At 40.1% G+C, this 19,185-nt stretch overlaps 1 protein-coding gene across 1 annotated transcript; it reads right to left on the bottom strand.

The window, feature by feature from the left end:
* Positions 1-941: 941 nt before the first annotated feature.
* LOC148063618 (nuclear receptor ROR-beta-like) lies at positions 942-12,531 on the bottom strand. Its single transcript, XM_087810846.1, has 10 exons — positions 12,185-12,531; positions 7,139-7,224; positions 6,908-7,049; positions 5,794-6,294; positions 5,201-5,322; positions 4,707-4,839; positions 4,415-4,522; positions 4,228-4,338; positions 3,306-3,418; positions 942-3,218 (listed from the first exon to the last, which is right to left on the bottom strand). Exons 1-10 carry the CDS (start codon positions 12,189-12,191, stop codon positions 3,057-3,059), a joined length of 1,485 nt encoding a protein of 494 aa, XP_087666972.1. The 5' UTR covers positions 12,192-12,531; the 3' UTR covers positions 942-3,056.
* Between the last annotated feature and the right edge of the window lie 6,654 nt (positions 12,532-19,185).

Genomic DNA, 19,185 nt, shown 5'->3' with positions numbered 1-19,185 from the left:
CAAAAGTTGTTTCTCTTCAGTTGATTCAAATGTATTTGGGATTGAACGATACGGATCAGGACAAATGTCCTACTGATAATATGACCCAAAAACGAAAAATATTACTAAAAATTAAAGACAGCGGTTTAAGAATATTTTTTAGATTGTATTTAGTCAACTTGTAGTTAATAAAGGAACTTTTTTAAAATCTTTTTTTAGTATTTAATAACGAAGAAACTCATCTACCCTCAATACCCTATCATTTTCAAATTATAAATATATGATTGTCATTTTAGTGAATCCTTACTTCATAATTCTGGAATGAATCCCAATTTTCAAAAGTATTTAGTAATCAATATTAACATTTTCCTCCAGGGGTCGCCAAAGTATTCTTTTTGTTACTTCTGTTGATTTGCTTAGACTTGTAAACTGCCTGCTTAAGCCTCCAATCGGATCATAGCTAACACCTTTATTTCGTTTCGTTTCGCATATTCTTTCCGAATCAATAACGAAACGTATATGTTTTCACGGATTTCTCGTCTGCTTCAGTTTCAAAATGGTGGTCCTTACTCACCATTTCCACCATTCCATGTGGCACATGGAAAAGCCAGCAGACATTTTCATGCCTCAAATATTTCCACCCAGACATTTCAGAGAACTATGTCTCCCGCAGAATAAGTCAAACCACCTGGAAAATACTGACAATCTTTAGATATGTGTCTTTGTGAGAGTAATTAAAATATGTGCACGATCAAACTGTATTTTCCAAACTGGACGTTGATAATGCCAGTAATATAATTGAAAACTTATTTGTCTTAAACTTACATACGACCATGACTTTATTTCAGGTCGTTTTTAATTTATTGATTTTGGATTCTCGTTTGCATTTAATGTGGCTTGTCATTCTTCAAGCAATAATTTTCCTGTGAAAATTGTTAAGAGTCACAAAACTACGACACACGTTTTCAAAAGAAAAAAAACATTTATTACATTCTTGAAACCACGTATAATGTATTCCATTGGACAACAATATATCAAGCTGTGTGACTCAGTTACTTTTGGACTGCTAATATACCTCTTGTACATTTTGTCATACAGGGAAAGAAAAGAGAGACAAACTAACCTTTCGTTTGTTTATCCTAATCTTTCTTCAATTAAAAAAATAGATTACCGACTTTACAAGACAAAAAGTGGAGACACTTAAAGCAACAAAAAAAAAAACGGAACTGTGGATAAAAGACTGACAAATGAAAATCACAGCAAAGAAACATTAAATCCCAATAATGAAGTCTTTAAACTTAACTGATTCTTTTTTCAAAATTCGTCTCAAAGATGTAATGTTACAATATCAGGACAAAACAGAGGGAGGGCTCTTTCAATTTTGTGAGCGACATTCACAAAGAAATCGAACTTACGTCCACAGTGATTATGGTTATGGGTCTCATCTTAGGTGCAAAGGTGTGAGGAGAACAAGGCTAAAAGACGACACTGATAAAGAGACCAAAGATCACAGCTACCTCCCTGAGCGGCAGATCAACAGAACCTGCGAGAAAACTTTAAAACCAGGTAAGCATCACAACCCCTTTAAAAAAAAATAGCAAGTTGCTCTCGATTGACATATGAAAGAAAAACAAACGACATACAAGAGAACTTTTTCATCCTTGCTGGAAATGGGGGACTAACTCAGGGGGGCAGCTGGCGGCTCTGTCCGGCCATCTAAACTAGTGTCCGGTGAGAAGGAGGAAAGTATAAGTGCTTTGTGGAACATGTGTTGGGTTCAAAGAGAGGAACAGCAATTGTACAAAATGACACAGAACCGCCGGCCAGCAAGGAGGGTTATGATACACATGACGGACCAGCTTCATCTGGTCCTTGAATCAACGGAGACATTAGAAGTGAAGGGTGATTATAGTACACCTGCTGTCCTGACTGCTGGTAGAAGAAAGGGGTGACACCCCCCTCCCTCCCCAAAAAAAAATATGCAGTTCTCAAAGTCATCTTTTGCCTTGTGTTCTTAGTGTCCTCTTGTCTCATTAGGCAGGGAGGGGTATGTGTCAATGACAAATTTTTTTTTTTTTCTTCACACGTCCTCCGCTGCTGTGTCGCAACTAGTGTCCACCCCATCGCTTGCATGTTGACTGCGCCTAGCCCAGCTGGGTTTGCTGTCACAAGGAGGGGGTTGTTGCCATGGAAACCTGAGAGTACTGTCAAAAGAACAAAATAGTCCGGAGTCCAAATATCCGCTTTCCGTGTCCATCTTTTTTTTGTCTCGTTCTGACATCCTACTCTGCACTGCTCTGTGTCTTTTTTATCTCGCGCGCTCAACTCTCCATATATAGTATTTACATTCTTATTTAAAATATTTGTTTATAAATGTGTATATAAATTAAAGATAATTTTATCTTATCTTCTCTCTAAGTGGCATTTACAGGGAAAGGGATGTGTGGGACTGAGGTTTTTCATTGCATTACAAGAGCCTACAAAAGGCAGCACCGAACACAGTCTAAAAGTGGGTGAAAATGGTTCTCATCTGATCTTCATGTTTAAGAGAATGATCCTGATCTTGGTCCCAAAGTGATGATCCTTATGTGGCTGCTGTTCTCTTTTCACTGAGTATGAAAATGAATGTTCACTTTTGATTAATCAAGTGACAATTTTAAGGTGAGACCAGTGGATCAGCATGACTTCTCCGACGGCGTTTTATAAAACTCCTAAGAGCGACATTCACGGTGGTTGACTTCTGACGTGTGCCCGGGGTGCTTATTGTCGAGGTACATTCATAACTAGTTGGACGATCCACGAGGGATCCGATGTTTTGAGCTTGGAGCTATCTCATGCTTGTTCTTACTGCTACAATACGCAGACGACCATGAACAAGTGTGGTCTGTAGTGTAAGGTGCTTAAGCCTGCCAGGAAAGGAGAGGACTACTTTGGAATCATGGGAGATGTACATAAAATCCTGGATTGTCATTAAACTGCTGGTTGTTGAGCTTCAACATCTCTAGCCTGTCACTCCTCTAGCTTCCTTTCCTGTTAAATGCTCTCTCGTTTTATTTTTTTTCCATCACTCAATCTCTCTAGCTGTTGGTGGAGTCGGGCAGAGACATCTCGCTGCCGAACACCTCCCGATACAGTGGCGGGAAACTGTAGGCAGTCTCGGGATGGACCAGACGGAAAAACTCCAGCTTGTCGATGTGAAGATTGCAGATTGACTTCATTACAGGTAGCTTGGACACCAACTGTGGGAGGACAATGAAGATTGATTTTTACAAATGTGTCGCTAGCGTCTACTCGTTATTGCATAGCAACGAGGGAACTGTCATTACCTTGTCCAGCCTCTCCTCAGAAGATCCGTTCTTATGTAGGCTGTGTTGCAGGGACAAGTAGACTTTCTCCTGCAGCTTCTGGACCTTCTGTCCTTCTGTCAGCCAGGGCCGATCTGAAAAAAAATCAACAGAATTTTAATATGGGCGCCTTATCAGAGGTGTACAGCTCATGAACAAGCCCATGTTTTTACAGAACTGATAAAAATTGCCCTTTAGCAGTTTTATCAACAGAAGCCATGGAAACAAACATCATAAAAAGAAAATGAAGCGGCTTCCCCTTTATACTCTTTTGTCATCTGTGGAACGAACACTAGTGTAAACTCAACCTTCAAAAAGATTGGACGGTGATCTGTCTATTAAACATTTGTTTGGGGGAGAGTCTGAAGAAAGAGGAATGGTATTTCAAGACCACTTTCCCCCTTTTTTATAATCCCTATCAGTAGTATTTACATTGTGCTCCTGGCACCCCCCACTGTCCGAATAGTGCTATTGCAATGTAGTGAATTGTATGTTTAGACATTGCTCATTCTATGCATATAGTTTAACTCCATGAGTTATCTCTGAAAACAAATGTGTCTGTGGTATCCCTTGTGTTGTCTCTGGGTCAAGGTGACACATTTGTTTTCAGGCCTTGAGGTAACACAAGGGTTAAGGCATCATTTTTTGAACAAACACCCTGTGGTTGTTGGAATAACTGGCTGTATATATTAGAAAGTTAAATAGTATTTTCAAACTCTGGGTTAAGTAGTTGCTGTAACTGGTAGAGCAGAGAGAAGTCATTAATATTAATACCTTTCACGAGTGACTTTGACCTGCTCTGACAGCTCTATGTTTTTAGTGTATTATGAGAAGTAGGTGAGTGCTTTAAACCAGTGCGTCACCGCATGCCTGTACAATAGATGCGAATTAAAAGTATAAATACCAGGAGAAAGGAGAACGGCCGCACTGAACAGAGCCATTTCTTCATCCGACAGCTGCAGACGGCACAGTCCTTTGCCGAGGTCAAACACTGCACTGACCAGATCGTCGCAGCCTGCATGAACACGGCCTTGGTTAGCAAGAGAAAGACACACCGTTCTCACTTCATATAATCAAAAGTTGATCCTCACCAAGTGCTTTGAAGAACTGCGGCGAGGCGAACTTCCCGTTGAAGAAGATGGTGTTGTTGTTGACGTTGAATGCTCGGCACATGCGGATGAGCAGGACCTCCAAACAGCCTGAAGTTTCCGAGACAAAAAGATGTAGAAATGTAGAGAGGAGACGCAGGAGGAGGAAAAGGACAGAACAGACTCGAGGTGCTCCAACGTGCACAGACATGACACAAAATGCAAATGTTTATCATTTAAAAAAGAAATGCTCCAAAGTTCTATGGAAGGATGACATCAGATTTTTTGGACTGACCTGCTTTTAGCAATATGATCTGATCGTTCTGGCAGAGGTCCATGAATCCGGCGATGCGTTTGGCAAACTCCACCACGTACTGGATGGCGTTGGTGATGTGATGAGCGCACTGCTGCCACATCCACTCAGCTGACTGAAAATATATTGATATATAAGTCAGAGACCATAACAACAACACATTACCAAACAGACTTCGGTTGTTATTGTAACAATAATAATAATGTTGACTAATGACAAAGGAATTGAACTACTTTTATGCTACTATTATGTTTGATTACCACCCAAAGTACCCTCCCTGTAATGTCTTTCTTTTCTGCTATTGTGAACTCTGCTGCGAACAAAGGACTGGATTTGTTTAAGTGAAACATGTTTCAGAAATGCATCACAGCTTGCCGTGACCGAATGACGTAATCCTGACCTACTAAACCTGAACTACTTTTGCTTCCTCAAGCAGTATTTATTGAAGATGTTGTTTTTTCTTTAGTGCAATTTACCTTGTTCTGAAAAGCACGCGTCTCCTCCGGCGTGTATTGCGCCCAGGTGAATCTCTTCATGTCCTCGGCGCTGTACTGACACGTCTCCAAGTGCGACTTCACGATACTCTGAGTGATTCGCTCTGTGGACGGAATCAACATACAAACGATAAGTTTTTCATTCTAGAGTTTTCATTCTAAATTCTTGATGTTTTCAGGCGATTCCCTTAAGGGGGCTTGTTTATGATCTGGGCACCTCTTCCCTTTTTTAAAAAAAAAAACAGGATTAAAAAAATGTTCTTTCTGCCAGGGAGGAAACTCTAATGATATATGATCGCAACCACAACTTCCCCTGTATTTAGACGTCATTACAAGTCAATTTGTACATTTAACCTGTTGTAAATGGATGATCTACTTCCTCATAATGTTGATTTAAAGTCCCGTTTTCAGATGGAACCTTATGCTTTAAACGGCAACTAGTGCTGCACACTTTAATCTAGAAACATATATTTGTTCTGTCGTCATATTATATCATATTAAGGACTTAAGAAATGTAGTTTCTTTACTAATATCATCTCTTCAAAACTCACATCAAGGAAAACATTTACACTCACCAAGGTCTGTTATTGAGCAATTGTCGGGCAGATTGTCCAGCAACCCTTGTGCGTGCATGAGCTGAATTCCATGGCTGTCAACTCCGTCCAGCATCGTCTGCTGCGGAGAGTTCTGATTGGACAGGGATGATGAGGACGAGGAGGCCGATGAAGAGTTGGAGGTGTTCCCCGTGCTGGTGCCACCGCTTCCCCCCAGGAGGTCCAGGCTGCAGTACTCGCTGGCCTCCTCGGGGGTCAGCGGCAGGTCGAACAGGTCGGGCAGGGTTGCGATGTCGTCGAGGTCGCTGAGGGTGGAGCTGGAGCCGCCGCTGCTGTAGGAGCGACTCAGACCCTCTTCGACGTCCTCGCCCCGTCCTCCACAAACGCTGTCTTCCCTGGACAAGGAGAGGGTGGTGCCGCCTCCTCCTACGGAGCCCACACACTCCTGGGTCTTCTGATGCTTTTGCACTTCGGCGTACAGGCTGTCGCGCTGCTTCTTGGACATACGGCCAAACTTCACCGCTGTTGGAGAAAAGAGTTGAGGATTAGAAGAAGTAGCACACGATGAAGACAATGTATCAGAAAATGGCCTCTACCTAGTAGAACCTGTACTTCTTATACCAAATAAATACCTTTTTATAAGGTATTGAATAACATAGATAAAACTATAGTATTCGTTTGTACAAGTAAATGTAATGTTAAACTGTGATGAACAGAATATCACATTTTAAAAATGATGAACCAAGTAGTAAATAGCTTATTTTATATGTTCTCATGTTACCATAGCAGTACAGTATGTTCCTGTATATTTAGATTTCCTGCTGACAAGTCAACACCTTATCCATCTATATACTGAATTTGTTTACCCTGGCCTGCCTTTCAGAGAAGTGAAATACGAGCGGAGAAAAACATGTGGCGATCCCTCTCTCTCGACAGCTGAAGAGAAACGCTCAAGTGCAGGGCGTCAAATTCTCCTCGTCTCAGCTTTAATTTGAAAGGCAAGAACACCTCCAACCTAACTTCTGCATTTGTAAGTAGCGCTCCTCTGACTGCGGTTTGTACAGAACACCGCAAGATGTTAACAAAGAGTGAAGTGCGAGAGAGAGAGACAGTATGTCCTGTGATGTTCTTTTACCATCTTTGCTCATCCCCAGAGCCAAACACTTCTGTAGGCGGCAGTGCTGGCAACGGTTTCGGTTAGTTCGGTCAATCAGGCAGTTCCTCTGGCGGGAGCACGAGTACATGGCGTTGTTCTGCTGGCTGCGGCGGAAGAACCCCTGCAGAAACGCGAAAATACACACTTGTCAATATGACGCCGCTGCGTTTTTTTTTACAAGGCGCTATTCCTTCGCTCGTGTATCCTCACCTTGCAGCCTTCGCAGGTGATGACTCCATAGTGGATTCCTGAGGACTTGTCCCCGCAGATCTTACACGGGATGACCTCGATTTGAGCTGGAGGAGCAAAAAAAAAAAAAACAACAACAGGTTATGTCATGTCAAGGAAGTGCCATGAAGTAATTATGATTCTGTAATCAAGTCGGGAATGCTGCCAGTCCAGGGCGGCAACAAATAGAATATATGACACCTGACGGTTGGTTCTAACTAGAAGAACATTGCTGTTTGTGTCGATATTGCAATTTTTAAAGTGGCCAGTGATTAAGATAAGATAACAGAGACCAATCAGAGGACAAACATATCGATTGAGCAACAATTTAGACTCATACTTCCTGTTAAAGATGCTTTGGTAAATATACTGTAAACAACCTAAATTATCAAAAGAGAATTGAGTTCAACACACTTGGGCTAGTGGCTCAAACGTGTTTAATAATGTAATTCCCCGACGTTGTTTTCCTGGTGTCAAGTTCAACATTTCACAGGCACAACACATTAAGCGTAATACATTTGCCAATGACACACATGTTTAGTCACCTTGTTGTTTGCTGACAAACATAGGTTTGTCATGTATATATATGTTCATAACATATAGTGTATGTTATGTAACTAACTCGTTCCTGTAGTGAGTACTTGTTACATTCTTCCTTTGACCTATTTAATACCGCTCAAAGTCCACTTTGAAACAAAAGGGTCTTTCTTATATTTGGAATCTTTTCCAAATCTTGGTATTGGGTGATCTAGCTGGATCTTGTGACACTACTTTTTTTTTTTTTACCCCCAAATTTGATTCACTATTATGAAACTATTCATTTGAGGCCATTAAAATGACACATTTCACTTCGGAGGCATCTGAGGTTACAATCTGTGATTTTTTTTTAGTTTCAAAATGAACAGAGTACGTTTGTATTTGGATCCAGATTAGAGGGCACAGGGATTTGTACACGCAGCTGCTCTTAATAAATCATGTGGTTTTTTTTTAAATTTTATTCATTTTGAGATTACATATCGCCCGATAAGACTTTTTATTGTTTGCGATTTATTTAAAATAAAAGGTTCAAAAGTCTGGGTTGTGACTTCACTTGGCCAATTGGCTACCTTAAAAAAAAGGGCCCGAGATAAACGCTGAACCTGGTACCAAAGTACAGCAAGTAATCTGAGGGAAGTGTTTTTCAAACAAGTCCAGACGCAAAATGTCCTAATACCTGCACAAGCAGTTCTAGAGAAGACACACTGACACTGTGTTTGTGCACCCAGTAGGAGGCCCTCATGAGGGGGAACAGAGAGTACACAGACAGATACTCAATCACATGACACAAGCACAACGAGTCTTGATTTCCTAAGGAGGTGGAAAAACAACACTTCCTATCTGATGTGTGTCTTGTGTCTTGTGGCCTGTTTGCTCAACCTCGGATTTCAAAAAATTCAATTTTCGAAGCAGAAAACTAGGGGAGTATTGGAAATCAATTCCGTCTGGGAGATGGTCCGGCTTCTACGGTCTGGAAAATCTCGCTCTCCACTTCTTTCTTCAATTAATGGCAGTTGCTTCGCCTCTAAAGCTCCTGACGAAAATACTCCCGCTGATCAGAGCAGCTGCTGGCATGCAATGGAAAAAAATATCCTCCCCCTCCCTCCCTCCATCCCTCTCAACCTCCACCCCGCCCTCCTCTCTCGATTATATAACTCTCGTCTGTGAGCATTCCTCACAACTCCCATTCAGCCGGCTCACTCTAGCAAACGCCACGGAAACGCCTTCCCCGCCTTCCCATTGGCCGGCCGCGGCTTACAGTGTCTTTGCCACTGGCCGAGTCGTCCGTCAGTCAAGGGCTGTAGCCTGTCAGCACATGTGGACACCCTGTCCTACTGACACACTTTCCCACTGCAAGTAGAGGAGGAGGAAGGGCAGCGTGCGCGCCCCCGCGTCCACGCACAACACTTTTTTAAGGTGGAGCGCCGTCGCACAAAGACTCCCATGCAACCATTTCCCTGAAGGCTCCTGACTCGCATCAGGCTGTTGCATAAGAGCAGAAAGAGGTTTGCGACAAACTTGAAGTTCAGGTTACCGTCGGGCTGATGCCAGGATAGAGTTTCCCACGCCTTTTTCGTCTCTTACTTAGATTATCTAACACATTTTTTTTATAATTTGGGTGAAACCATTTTTTTTAGGAACGGGTGAATCCATTCTTTATCGTAACATTAGCAACACGGACGTTAAATCAATCATTCAATTAAATTGACTATTTGAAAAAAACGAATGTCATTTTGTCCCATGAATACACATTTAAACACGGTCTCCTTACTAAGGCACGGCAAAGCGTTAAGACATTATCTCCATGACGGTCTGACTCCAGACCCCCCGAGCTCGTTGTCATGGCGAGAGATAACAATACACATTTGGGGCTTTCCACTAAAACAGTTGCTTCCACGTACCCCGGCAACTGATAAGTGTTTGAGGTGGAGTTGTAAATTCGATTGCACTCCCAACTGGCCGTCGAGCGACTCAGAGAAAGGTAATGCCAGCTATGCCAAGCCTCTTCTCAATCTTTGACATTGAGCCTCTGCTTTTTTGACCAGCTTCTATTTTGGTCCGGTGTTGAGAGCCAGAATAACACAGATGCCCGCCCGGGCCCATCTTGTTGCTTCACAAACACAAGCATGATCCCAACTCTTCTTGAAACCATAGCAGCTTCTTCTGTTAAAGTAACATTTACCTTTACCCTCGCATATCAACATTGACCTGAGCCAACACACTGCTCTTAGTTATTTGACCTTTAGCTCTTTTTTTTTTTCTTTTTTTTTAGACCTTTGACTGTTAGACTAATCAATAATGAAGCTGCCATTAGCTGACACCATAATAATCTTCCAATTATCCAAACATGCAAGGAAATTACTAGTAACTAATAACTATAATTAGTTGTTAATAAGTATTTCGAGAGATGCGTTTGAATTACCGGAGAGTCACACCCAATCCCAGAAGTATTTCAACTTTTTTTTTTTAAAGCAAATTCTCTGGGTCATGCAATCTGGAGCACGGTTTTCAAAAAAAATCAGATCAGAGTCTTTATCGTACGCACAGAAGCATAAAGACATTTCAAGAGCATCTCAGAAATGCTACGGCACTTGTTGTGTCATGTCGTGCAGCGTAGAGCAGACGCCATCTTTGAAAGAGCCTCCTTTGACATAATAATCAGATTATCAGGCTCCTGTCAAAATGGGAGGTTTTTGTGGAGAAAAACAATCTGAGCCGGTCTGAGGTCACATTCCAAACCTTACTACACTTTTGATGAATCTATTCGTAAGAGCTCTTATCTGTCCAATGACCAAAGAATGGTGCATTGTGGTCCGAGAAAAAATACATTCTTGCTTGGCATGTGCACTATTACTTAACAAAACATGCATCGTTTTCTTGGCGCGCAGCATCTGTCTCTCTGTCGTCGTACATTACTATTACTGTCAGTTTGTCTGCATGTCTGAACTAGTACGAAAGTGCTTTTCTGGTCGAAACCATAATTTTTGTGTTGCAAACCTACATTCTAAATGTAGCAAGCTAAGTAAGGGCTTGTTTACATTTGAACATCCTGCCAGAAATGAAACCTCCCCTCTCTAACCGGGGGGCCCTCTTCTTCTTCCCTCTGTTGCTCTGCACTACAACAATAACTGCAGCAAAAGAAGCAAACAAGTGCAATGGTCAACATTTATCTTGAGTTTGTTGTTTGCACAAAAAAAACAAGGTACAAATATACCACGCCTGATGCAACTTCCTTGTTCTTAACACGACAAGGACGTCTGTAAAATTAAGTTTCTTTAGCAGAAAACAATAAATGAATCAATCTACATTTAATTATTCATCACAAAAATGAAAAAAAAAAGTATGTGTTTTAAAAATATATATATTTTCATTAAGATGGATTTATCCGAATTAATGTTAATGTTGGATTGTAAATATTATCTTATCTTATTGCATAATAATTATAGTACTTGGAGTCAAAATAGAAAAAAAAGGTTTTGCTGTCAACAAATGTTATATAACTGCTTTGTTTTTTCTTTCAACCGTGACTCAGTATTGCATGAATAAATTTAATTTTTTTTTTTACAATCCGCTTTATAAAATGTGTCTATTTCCCGTATGACATGATTAAAATGGTAGCATCAAAAAAAAAACAAAGCTGCTGTGTTCTGTGGCCAAGTTCAAACTCGGTCTGCGTGTCAGAAACCGCGCATGCGTCAGAGCGTCTGTAAACCGCACGTCCGGCGACGCGGCGCTTCCCACATTGCGCGCGCCCTCCCTCCGCTGCGAACGCTGTATAATGTTGGGTGACATAACTGGGTCAGTGGAACAGCCACAGCGTCCCCCCTCCCCTCCGTACAGTCACACCGTCGGCCATGCTGGCAGAGCCATCACAACACGGCGACATCACAACTACGCAGCTCCATTTTAACGCAACGTTCAATAAAATGGCGCAAATAATAACATTATTACTACAAAAAATAAAAAAAATAAGAAAGGAATGAAATTCGACATAAATTGTGTTTTAAGTCAAAAATAAATTGTCTTTATAATAACTAATAATGATATACATTCAAATATTTATTTCATAATTAAATTCTAGTTTTACTCAACGATAACAACCCTAGATGCCCCTCCCCCTTTCTTATTGCATAACTCAAACATGGACCTCAAGGCATTTTTCTCTTTACAGAAGGGGCCCCCCTAGTGAAATCCGACTCACATTTTTCACACAAACTTGTTTCTCCAACTACCACATGCTATCATAGTTCAGTTTAAAAAATAAAATAAAATAAAAATAAAAATGTTCAACTCGACTCCATTTTGAGATTATGTCAAAGAAGTCCGTGTTCCGTGCGCTTTATAATCCACTCCCGGGGGATTATTGCGCACTGGGATGAAAACAAGCGCACCCAAGGTGGGGGGGGGGCAAAAAAATCGCACACATGTGGCCACGCACTTGCTTTTTTTTAAATCAAGTTCACGGTTAAAATATCATATAAATAATCTTACCTCTCATTTTTGGTCGATTTTTTTCTGGTCGTTGAAAGAAGAAAACCTGGAGCCGCCAGGTGCGCACGCGCTTGTTTAAAAACAACCAACAAAAAGTGAAAATGAAAATCTTTCAAAAAATTCTTTTATCGCTCAGTCAGGTCCGAGCGCAACGAAAGAGTGAATAAACTCGTGTCGGTTCTCATCGTCACTGGGTCGAGTTGGGTTCGGAAGAGAAAAGTTCGGCTTGGATTCGTGGGTCCCCCAAAAAGAAAAAAGGTGCTGCTGAGAAGCGGTGCTGTGACTGTGTGGCTTCGCCTCCCTCTCAGTCTACCCTGCTAACCTACTTTCTTCGAGCGTGGACTCTCACATGATCTCACTGCCGACAGCTCCTCCGGCAAAGCGCGGGCGGGCGCGCGCGCGCACGCGGGCACGAGTTTTAAGGTGGCTGTGTCACTCTTTCGAGTTGCTTCCCATAAAGGTTGTTTTTTTCCTTCTTTTATGACACTCCAAAGGTGCGCGTCTGATCACATCACGAGTATGATGATGCGATTGTTGTTTTTGTCATGTCTTTAAAAAATACACTTTGATTTTTTTTTTTTCAATTTTATTGGCAATGTTGTAAACACAACATGGGATTTTTTTTTTATTTCGCTTACAACGATAATGATATTTAACAGCACTGTATTTATTTCTATTTAACTCAATTATTAATAAGTAAGTAATTTATATTTATAGAGCGCTTTTTTAGACCAGGGTCACAAAGCACTTAAACAACAACAAAAACAATACTCAAAAAAAGATATACTAAAAAGATCAATATAACACTAAGAAAAACAAAGAAAATCAAGGACAAGCATGCACGAATAAGAAAGTCTTAAGATGTTTCTTGAAGGAGTCAGTAGATCCATCAGGCGCTTCTATTTGATAATAAGCATGTAACAACATTGTTTGGACTATGCTATGGCAATTTTCCTGCATTTAAATAATATAAAAGAAACCCAATATATCATTGTTTCTACTGTATCGCGATCTATTGTATGTTCCCACTGTATAGTAATACATATCGTATCGCCAGATTCTTTCCAATACACACCCCTAATCTTAATTGAATTTATATTGTGTGTAACTTCCAATCACTTTTTTTATATATGTATATTAAGGTGATACCAAATGAAAATGCTTTGCTTTTTCTGAATTAACATCGGAGATTTAGTTTATTATAGTAGAATGGCTGCAGAATGGCTGACTTGGTGCTTGATTCTATTCTATTGCTTATGATAGATAGATAGATAGATAGATAGATAGATAGATAGATAGATAGATAGATAGATAGATAGATAGATAGATAGATAGATAGATAGATAGATAGATAGATAGATAGATAGATAGATAGATAGATAGATAGATAGATAGATAGATAGATAGATAGATAGATAGATAGGTAGGTAGAACTTTATTGATCCCTCAAGAGGAATTGTTTTTCCAAATAGCAGACGATAATTCATTAAAAATAATAACAAGAACAAAGTTTCTATAAAAAGAAAGTACAATATGACACAATCTAAGTATGTTATGTGTGTTATCTTGTTTAATTATTCTATAATATTCTGTTATGATACCACAAAATAAATCCTATGCTGTCTTCACAAGACTGGAAATACAAGTTTCTGATCTGGTCCGATTTTAAACTTGGTTTAATCTGGATAATTCTTCCCTTTGCACTAAAGGAAATTCACATTATGTAACACACAATAGGCCTTTAGAATGTATTTTATCACCTTATAAGTACTTCCCCATTAAGAAAACGTTACCCTCTAAAGAACAAGAAAAACTCTAGTTGATTCTTAATGCATGGATTTATGTCAAAACATCACATTATAAAAAATATTAAATTGGAGATTCACATCTTAACTTAATCTCTAAATACTATTCTTCAAAAAAGAAAAAGGGTTTTCTACCTCAAAATAACTGCAATTTTCGTTGGACTAGCTAACATAGCAAGGATAGCATTCATGTTTTCTTCCCTTTAAACTGCAGTTCCAACAAATACATTGTTTTCAATGTAGACACAATTCCTGTGTACGTACTTAACGTAGTGGTTAGAATTGATAAAAAGTAAAGGGATGCTGGTTAGATAACACAGTGGTCTGTGAGACATTTGCCGCAAGGAGAGAAAAAATAAATTCTGTTCTATTTATTTTTACTGCCTAAAAGGTGTTTATTTAGAAAAAGAAAACATGTTTTCTCTGAAATAACATTGGTGTGTGACACTAGGCGACAGCTTGGAGACTCACACATACAGCACACCATCATCAGCATACAATCAAATAGGCCTGCATGCAAATACACAAACATCTTGGTGTAACAAGTGCAGAGCTCGTGCTGATTCAGCGTGATGGTGGGATTGTATTTTCACTTTTTCCTACCTGAACATTGGCCCGTAAATATGAGCTTGACATTTAACCGGTCTGCGCCACAGAAAAGGTCAATTTAACAGGTGAATTTCACGAGGTCTCTTTGTGTTTTGCTCACTATTAGATTTCCTAGCTTCTACCAAACCATATGTCCATTTTTTTTAACTCTTTATTTACCATCTACATTCCTTTTTTTCCCCATTGAGAAGTCTTTATTTTCACTGGTGTTTTGCATCCTGTTGGTGCCTAAGTAAATGTAAGATATTTGTTTTGCATTTGTAACTAAATGTGGCGACAGGAACGTCTCGAGAACCCTGAGTCAGTGGGCGTTTGAACCTTTCAGCGGTTTCCCATGAGAGCGCAAACGTGGTTGCAGATGAAAGAAGGTTACGAAAACAAAACCAAACTTCACATCTCTAACACTTAAGGACATTATCTGCTCAACGCTAACTAAGATAACCCGCCGTAATCTGATAAACAGCGCTTAAGGACTTTCAATTCTCCTTTAAAGCACAATCTGCTTAACCATTGCCAACCAATTTTACTTTCCAGTAAATGTATCCAACCAAACGCAACAAGTCTTTTAATAGTTTGATGCTCTTTGTACATTCATTTCCGTGGAAACAATTGTGAAAAATCGTAATCGTCGACGGCCTTTAACCATTACACAACCAGTTATCTTATATTGCATAATACCTTTTGAGCTTTTAAGTCAAGTAAAATTATTGAAATTGGATTACGTGAACGTATGTGTTGCTATAGCAACAGCGGTGATCAGATGGCTGATGTAAGAGCGTGTAGATTGTTTTTTTTTTATGAGCAAGGAAGTTGAGGCTGGAAAAAAAAAAAAAAAATGGTCCTGGCGAGCGTCCCAGTGGTTACACACTCGCTCGTTTCTTTGAGTGTAACAGTGTCACACACCCAATGACCTCGCAGTAGGATCCTTCTTCCTCATCTGTTCATTTTGATCATTCTCAATGTAAACTCCCACAATTCCTGATTTACTTTAAATGCCTTTTTATTTATTTAAATTTAGTTCGATAGTAATAATGAGAGGTTTTTTTTCCAGGAGACGTCAATAAAAAGGATTGTAATTATCGTGTAGGACAGTGTGTGAGATGAGAAGGGGTGAAAGGGCTGGAGGGGGGGGGGGGGTTGAAGCCTTATGATGCAATACTCTGGCAGCCCTGTTATGAAACAGAATGAAGGCAGAGATTACCCAAACTGGGTTAGTAGAGCAGTGGCGAACAGTGCACCTCCAGCCACGGATCCTTTTTCTGTCTCAACACACACACACACACACACACTGACGCACACACGAAGAGAGCGCACGTCCTTTTCGATTAAACTCACTCCGACGTGTTTTTTTATTTACGCGCACATGTGCAATGACTTACTTTTAAGCAATCACTGCAGTTGTTTTCCACTTATCTGGATCTTTTCTCTACCCTCGCTCATCTCCCGTGAAGCCCCTCTGCTCTGTGTCTCCCTTGACAACGGCACTGACACTTTGACCTCAGCTCTTACGTAAGTGCAGCTCGATGGCGGCTGAAGGGGAAAGAGAGAGCGGCGGGGGGGGGGGGAAGGCATGTGTGCGTGTGACTGGATGTGGCCGACCGAAGGCCGGCGTACGGCAGACATTTTGTTGTGCACTGGAAGAATAAAAGCGTGGATAAAAAAATAAAAAAAAGGGGCTAAGAAGAGCTGGAGTTTTGGGAGTGTGCCGGCTGGCGGCAGAATAACAGGATGGAGGGAGGAGAGAAAAATGGAGGGGGATGAATCGAGCAAAATATTTATATCGTGGACTGTCTGACAACAACGGCGGAGCATTAACAAAGAGATGTTCTTGTCCTTGTGTTTCCTCAAGGAAAAGCAGCGTTGCCACAGCAACATCTCATATCCAGCAAGAATACTATCTCTCGGAGCAGACGTCAGAGCTTAACACTCCATTTTCGCCAGACAATGGACAACAGAATTACGCCTTTTGTTCAATTTTAAATTGATGCAAAATTTGTCAAAAAGAAAAAGGGTCAACACAGTTGCAGCAAGTTATATTAGATAAACACCAACAAATATATATGTTAATTACAATATTAATAAGCAGTTTTGTTTTTTTCGTGACAGACTTATACAATAATAACAATAAATAATAATATATTTTAATTAAATGAACCTTTTCATAGCACTCGAGGATGTTTTACAGATACTAAGAAAACTAATTTAAAAAAAAGGGCCAAAGCATGAAATGAACACAAAATAAGGTAATAAACGAATAATAAAGAGAGGGTATGGGTTTAGATTTTTAATTTCAAGAATCACAATTATGGAAGTAAAGTATAATGTATCATATTTAAAGATTAAATCAGTCTATGAAAACTAAAGATGTCTGAGAAATATGTATCTTTTAAGACAAATGTGCACTTTTTTACTATATATGTCGATTTTTTTTGTGTATTTATTTGTTAAAGATTTGTAACAATAATAGTCTAGATCAGAGCTCAACACACAGCTGTGGGGCTAAAAAGTGTCATTTCTTTTCAGGACTTAAATTATCTAATCTAAAATTATTTTTAGTGCAAAAGTACTCAAGCAAACACGTGACAAAACAATCTCATATACCCTTTTACATATATATATATTATTATGAATATTTCCTTTTAAGGAAAATATTTCACTTTAGTTCAACACTGCAGAAAACTGACCAGAAACTGTTTCCTTCAACTGAGAAAAATCTCTAAACTTAGGAAAATGTTGTCACAACATGATCTGAAGCTTATAATCCATGCCTTTGAGTCTTCCCGTCAGGACTATTGCAACATTTTGTTTTCATGTCTTAACAAGAAGGAGTTGTCTCGCCTGCAGTTGATTCTGAACTCTGCAGCGAGAATTCTGACCTGTTCTAGTAGAAGAACTCACATTACTCCGATTCTTCAAACTCTTCACTGGCTGCCAGTTTCTTTCAGGATAAATTTTAAAATTCTAGTTCTTACTTTCAGATCTATTCATGGTCAGGCTCCTCCTTACATCACTGATCTGATCCAGCCTTACACCCCAGCTCGGGCTCTGAGGTCTGTGGATCAGAATCTACTGACTGTTCCTCGGACACGGTTCAGGACCAGAGGAGAGAAATCTTCCTTGGTTGGAACGATCTTTCTCTCCCTCTGTGTTTGATGATCTACTGACTCCTTCAGGAAACATCTCAAGACATTTTTATTTGTTCAGGCTTTTCCCTGATTTTCTGGGATTCCTGTGTTTGTCTTATGTGTCTTGATCTTTAAAATTATATATTTTAACTGTGTATTGTTTTTGATTGTTAAAGCGCTTTGTGACCCTGGTCTAGAAAGGCGCTTTAAAAATAACCATTATTTCCTAGCTTGCCTACTGTATTACACAGTGTTTAGTTTATAACAATTACCAAAATTCTTTCTTTATTATTTATTTTACTGTGTTTCACATTTGACATGAATCAATTTTTTATTTGGTAGCTGGTGTCGTTTGCTGACATTCCTAGCGCTGTGTTTTTTTTTTACTGATATGGGTTTGATGTGTCAGTGTTGCTACAGTATCAAAAGAAAAAATGTATACAAGGACGAAATATCCAAATACATTCATACTTCTCATGTGGCGGCTCCGTCTCTCTGTGGAGGGTCTCGATGTGAAGGAATAATATTCTCCTGAAACACACCAGAGCCAGTAATGCCTTGTGACTCCTCAGGGTTGAATTTAAAGGCCTCGCTCACATCAAAGCGCCTTTGTGGGGATGGACGACTAACTGTAACTGATTGGCTGCACATGGTTTCAGCGAAGGGCGCCCGTGGCCAATCTTCCCTTCAAGCTGCCTCCACTCCTCGCGCTCCTCACACGCCATTTTGAAGTGCATATCTCTTGTTTTCATTATTCACTCCCCTTTCGTCCCCGACTATACCGGCGTGCGACGGTTCACGCCGTTCATCTCGACAAGATTATGTCAGAGTCCTCTCCTCCGCTCAGCCCGTAATCCTGTTCTCCCTCGTCTCTCATTCAGTTAATCCCCCTGTTTTCTTTCTCAGAGGAGGCACTGTTAATCTCCCGCGCTCTCCCTCCCCGCCCTGCAGATTTGTCTTAATAATCTGGAGCTATGGCCTTTGCTGCGTCACTAGGTCAGTGTGTCAGATTTGGCTCTCGACTGTCACGATCTTCCAACTTTCCAAACTTATTTATATTCGTCCTTTCACATTTTTAATTTTTTTTTTTTTTTTTTTGTCATATTTCTTTTCCTTTTTCACTCTGGAAATGATGAATTAAATAGTGATCAACCCAATTGAATTCATTTAATATAACATCCCCAGCTCAGTTCGTCACATACGTTTGAAATAGCGACTCTCAAATTGCTTATATAACCGGTTTACAGTCCAGTGATCGTGTTGACTCAGCGATAACACGTATTCATAACTGTAAATATGTAACTAACAGCTTGTAAAAGAGTGTTACAATGAGCTCGTTCTTGAACAACTATCATGCGCCATCGTTCAAATTAAGTGTCTGTTTAGCTCCGGTCCAACATGGACGCCGGTGGTTTTCTCGATCCACAGCAGACCTGGCGCTCGCAGGTGTGGACTACACCGG

Source organism: Callionymus lyra, chromosome 16 (genome assembly GCF_982586985.1).
Source record: "Callionymus lyra chromosome 16, fCalLyr1.hap1.1, whole genome shotgun sequence".
Lineage (NCBI taxonomy): Eukaryota > Metazoa > Chordata > Actinopteri > Syngnathiformes > Callionymidae > Callionymus > Callionymus lyra.
This window is presented reverse-complemented; position numbering and strand designations above follow the sequence as displayed.

What these genes read in the sequence shown, in the direction of transcription:
- LOC148063618 (XM_087810846.1), bottom strand. An exon ending in TTGCTCAATAACAGACCTTG is followed by an intron (nt 5,323 to 5,793) that starts GTGAGTGTAAAT and finishes TTCCGTCCACAG; the next exon opens with AGCGAATCACTCAGAGTATC. An exon ending in GCAGTTCTTCAAAGCACTTG is followed by an intron (nt 4,339 to 4,414) that starts GTGAGGATCAAC and finishes GTGTTCATGCAG; the next exon opens with GCTGCGACGATCTGGTCAGT.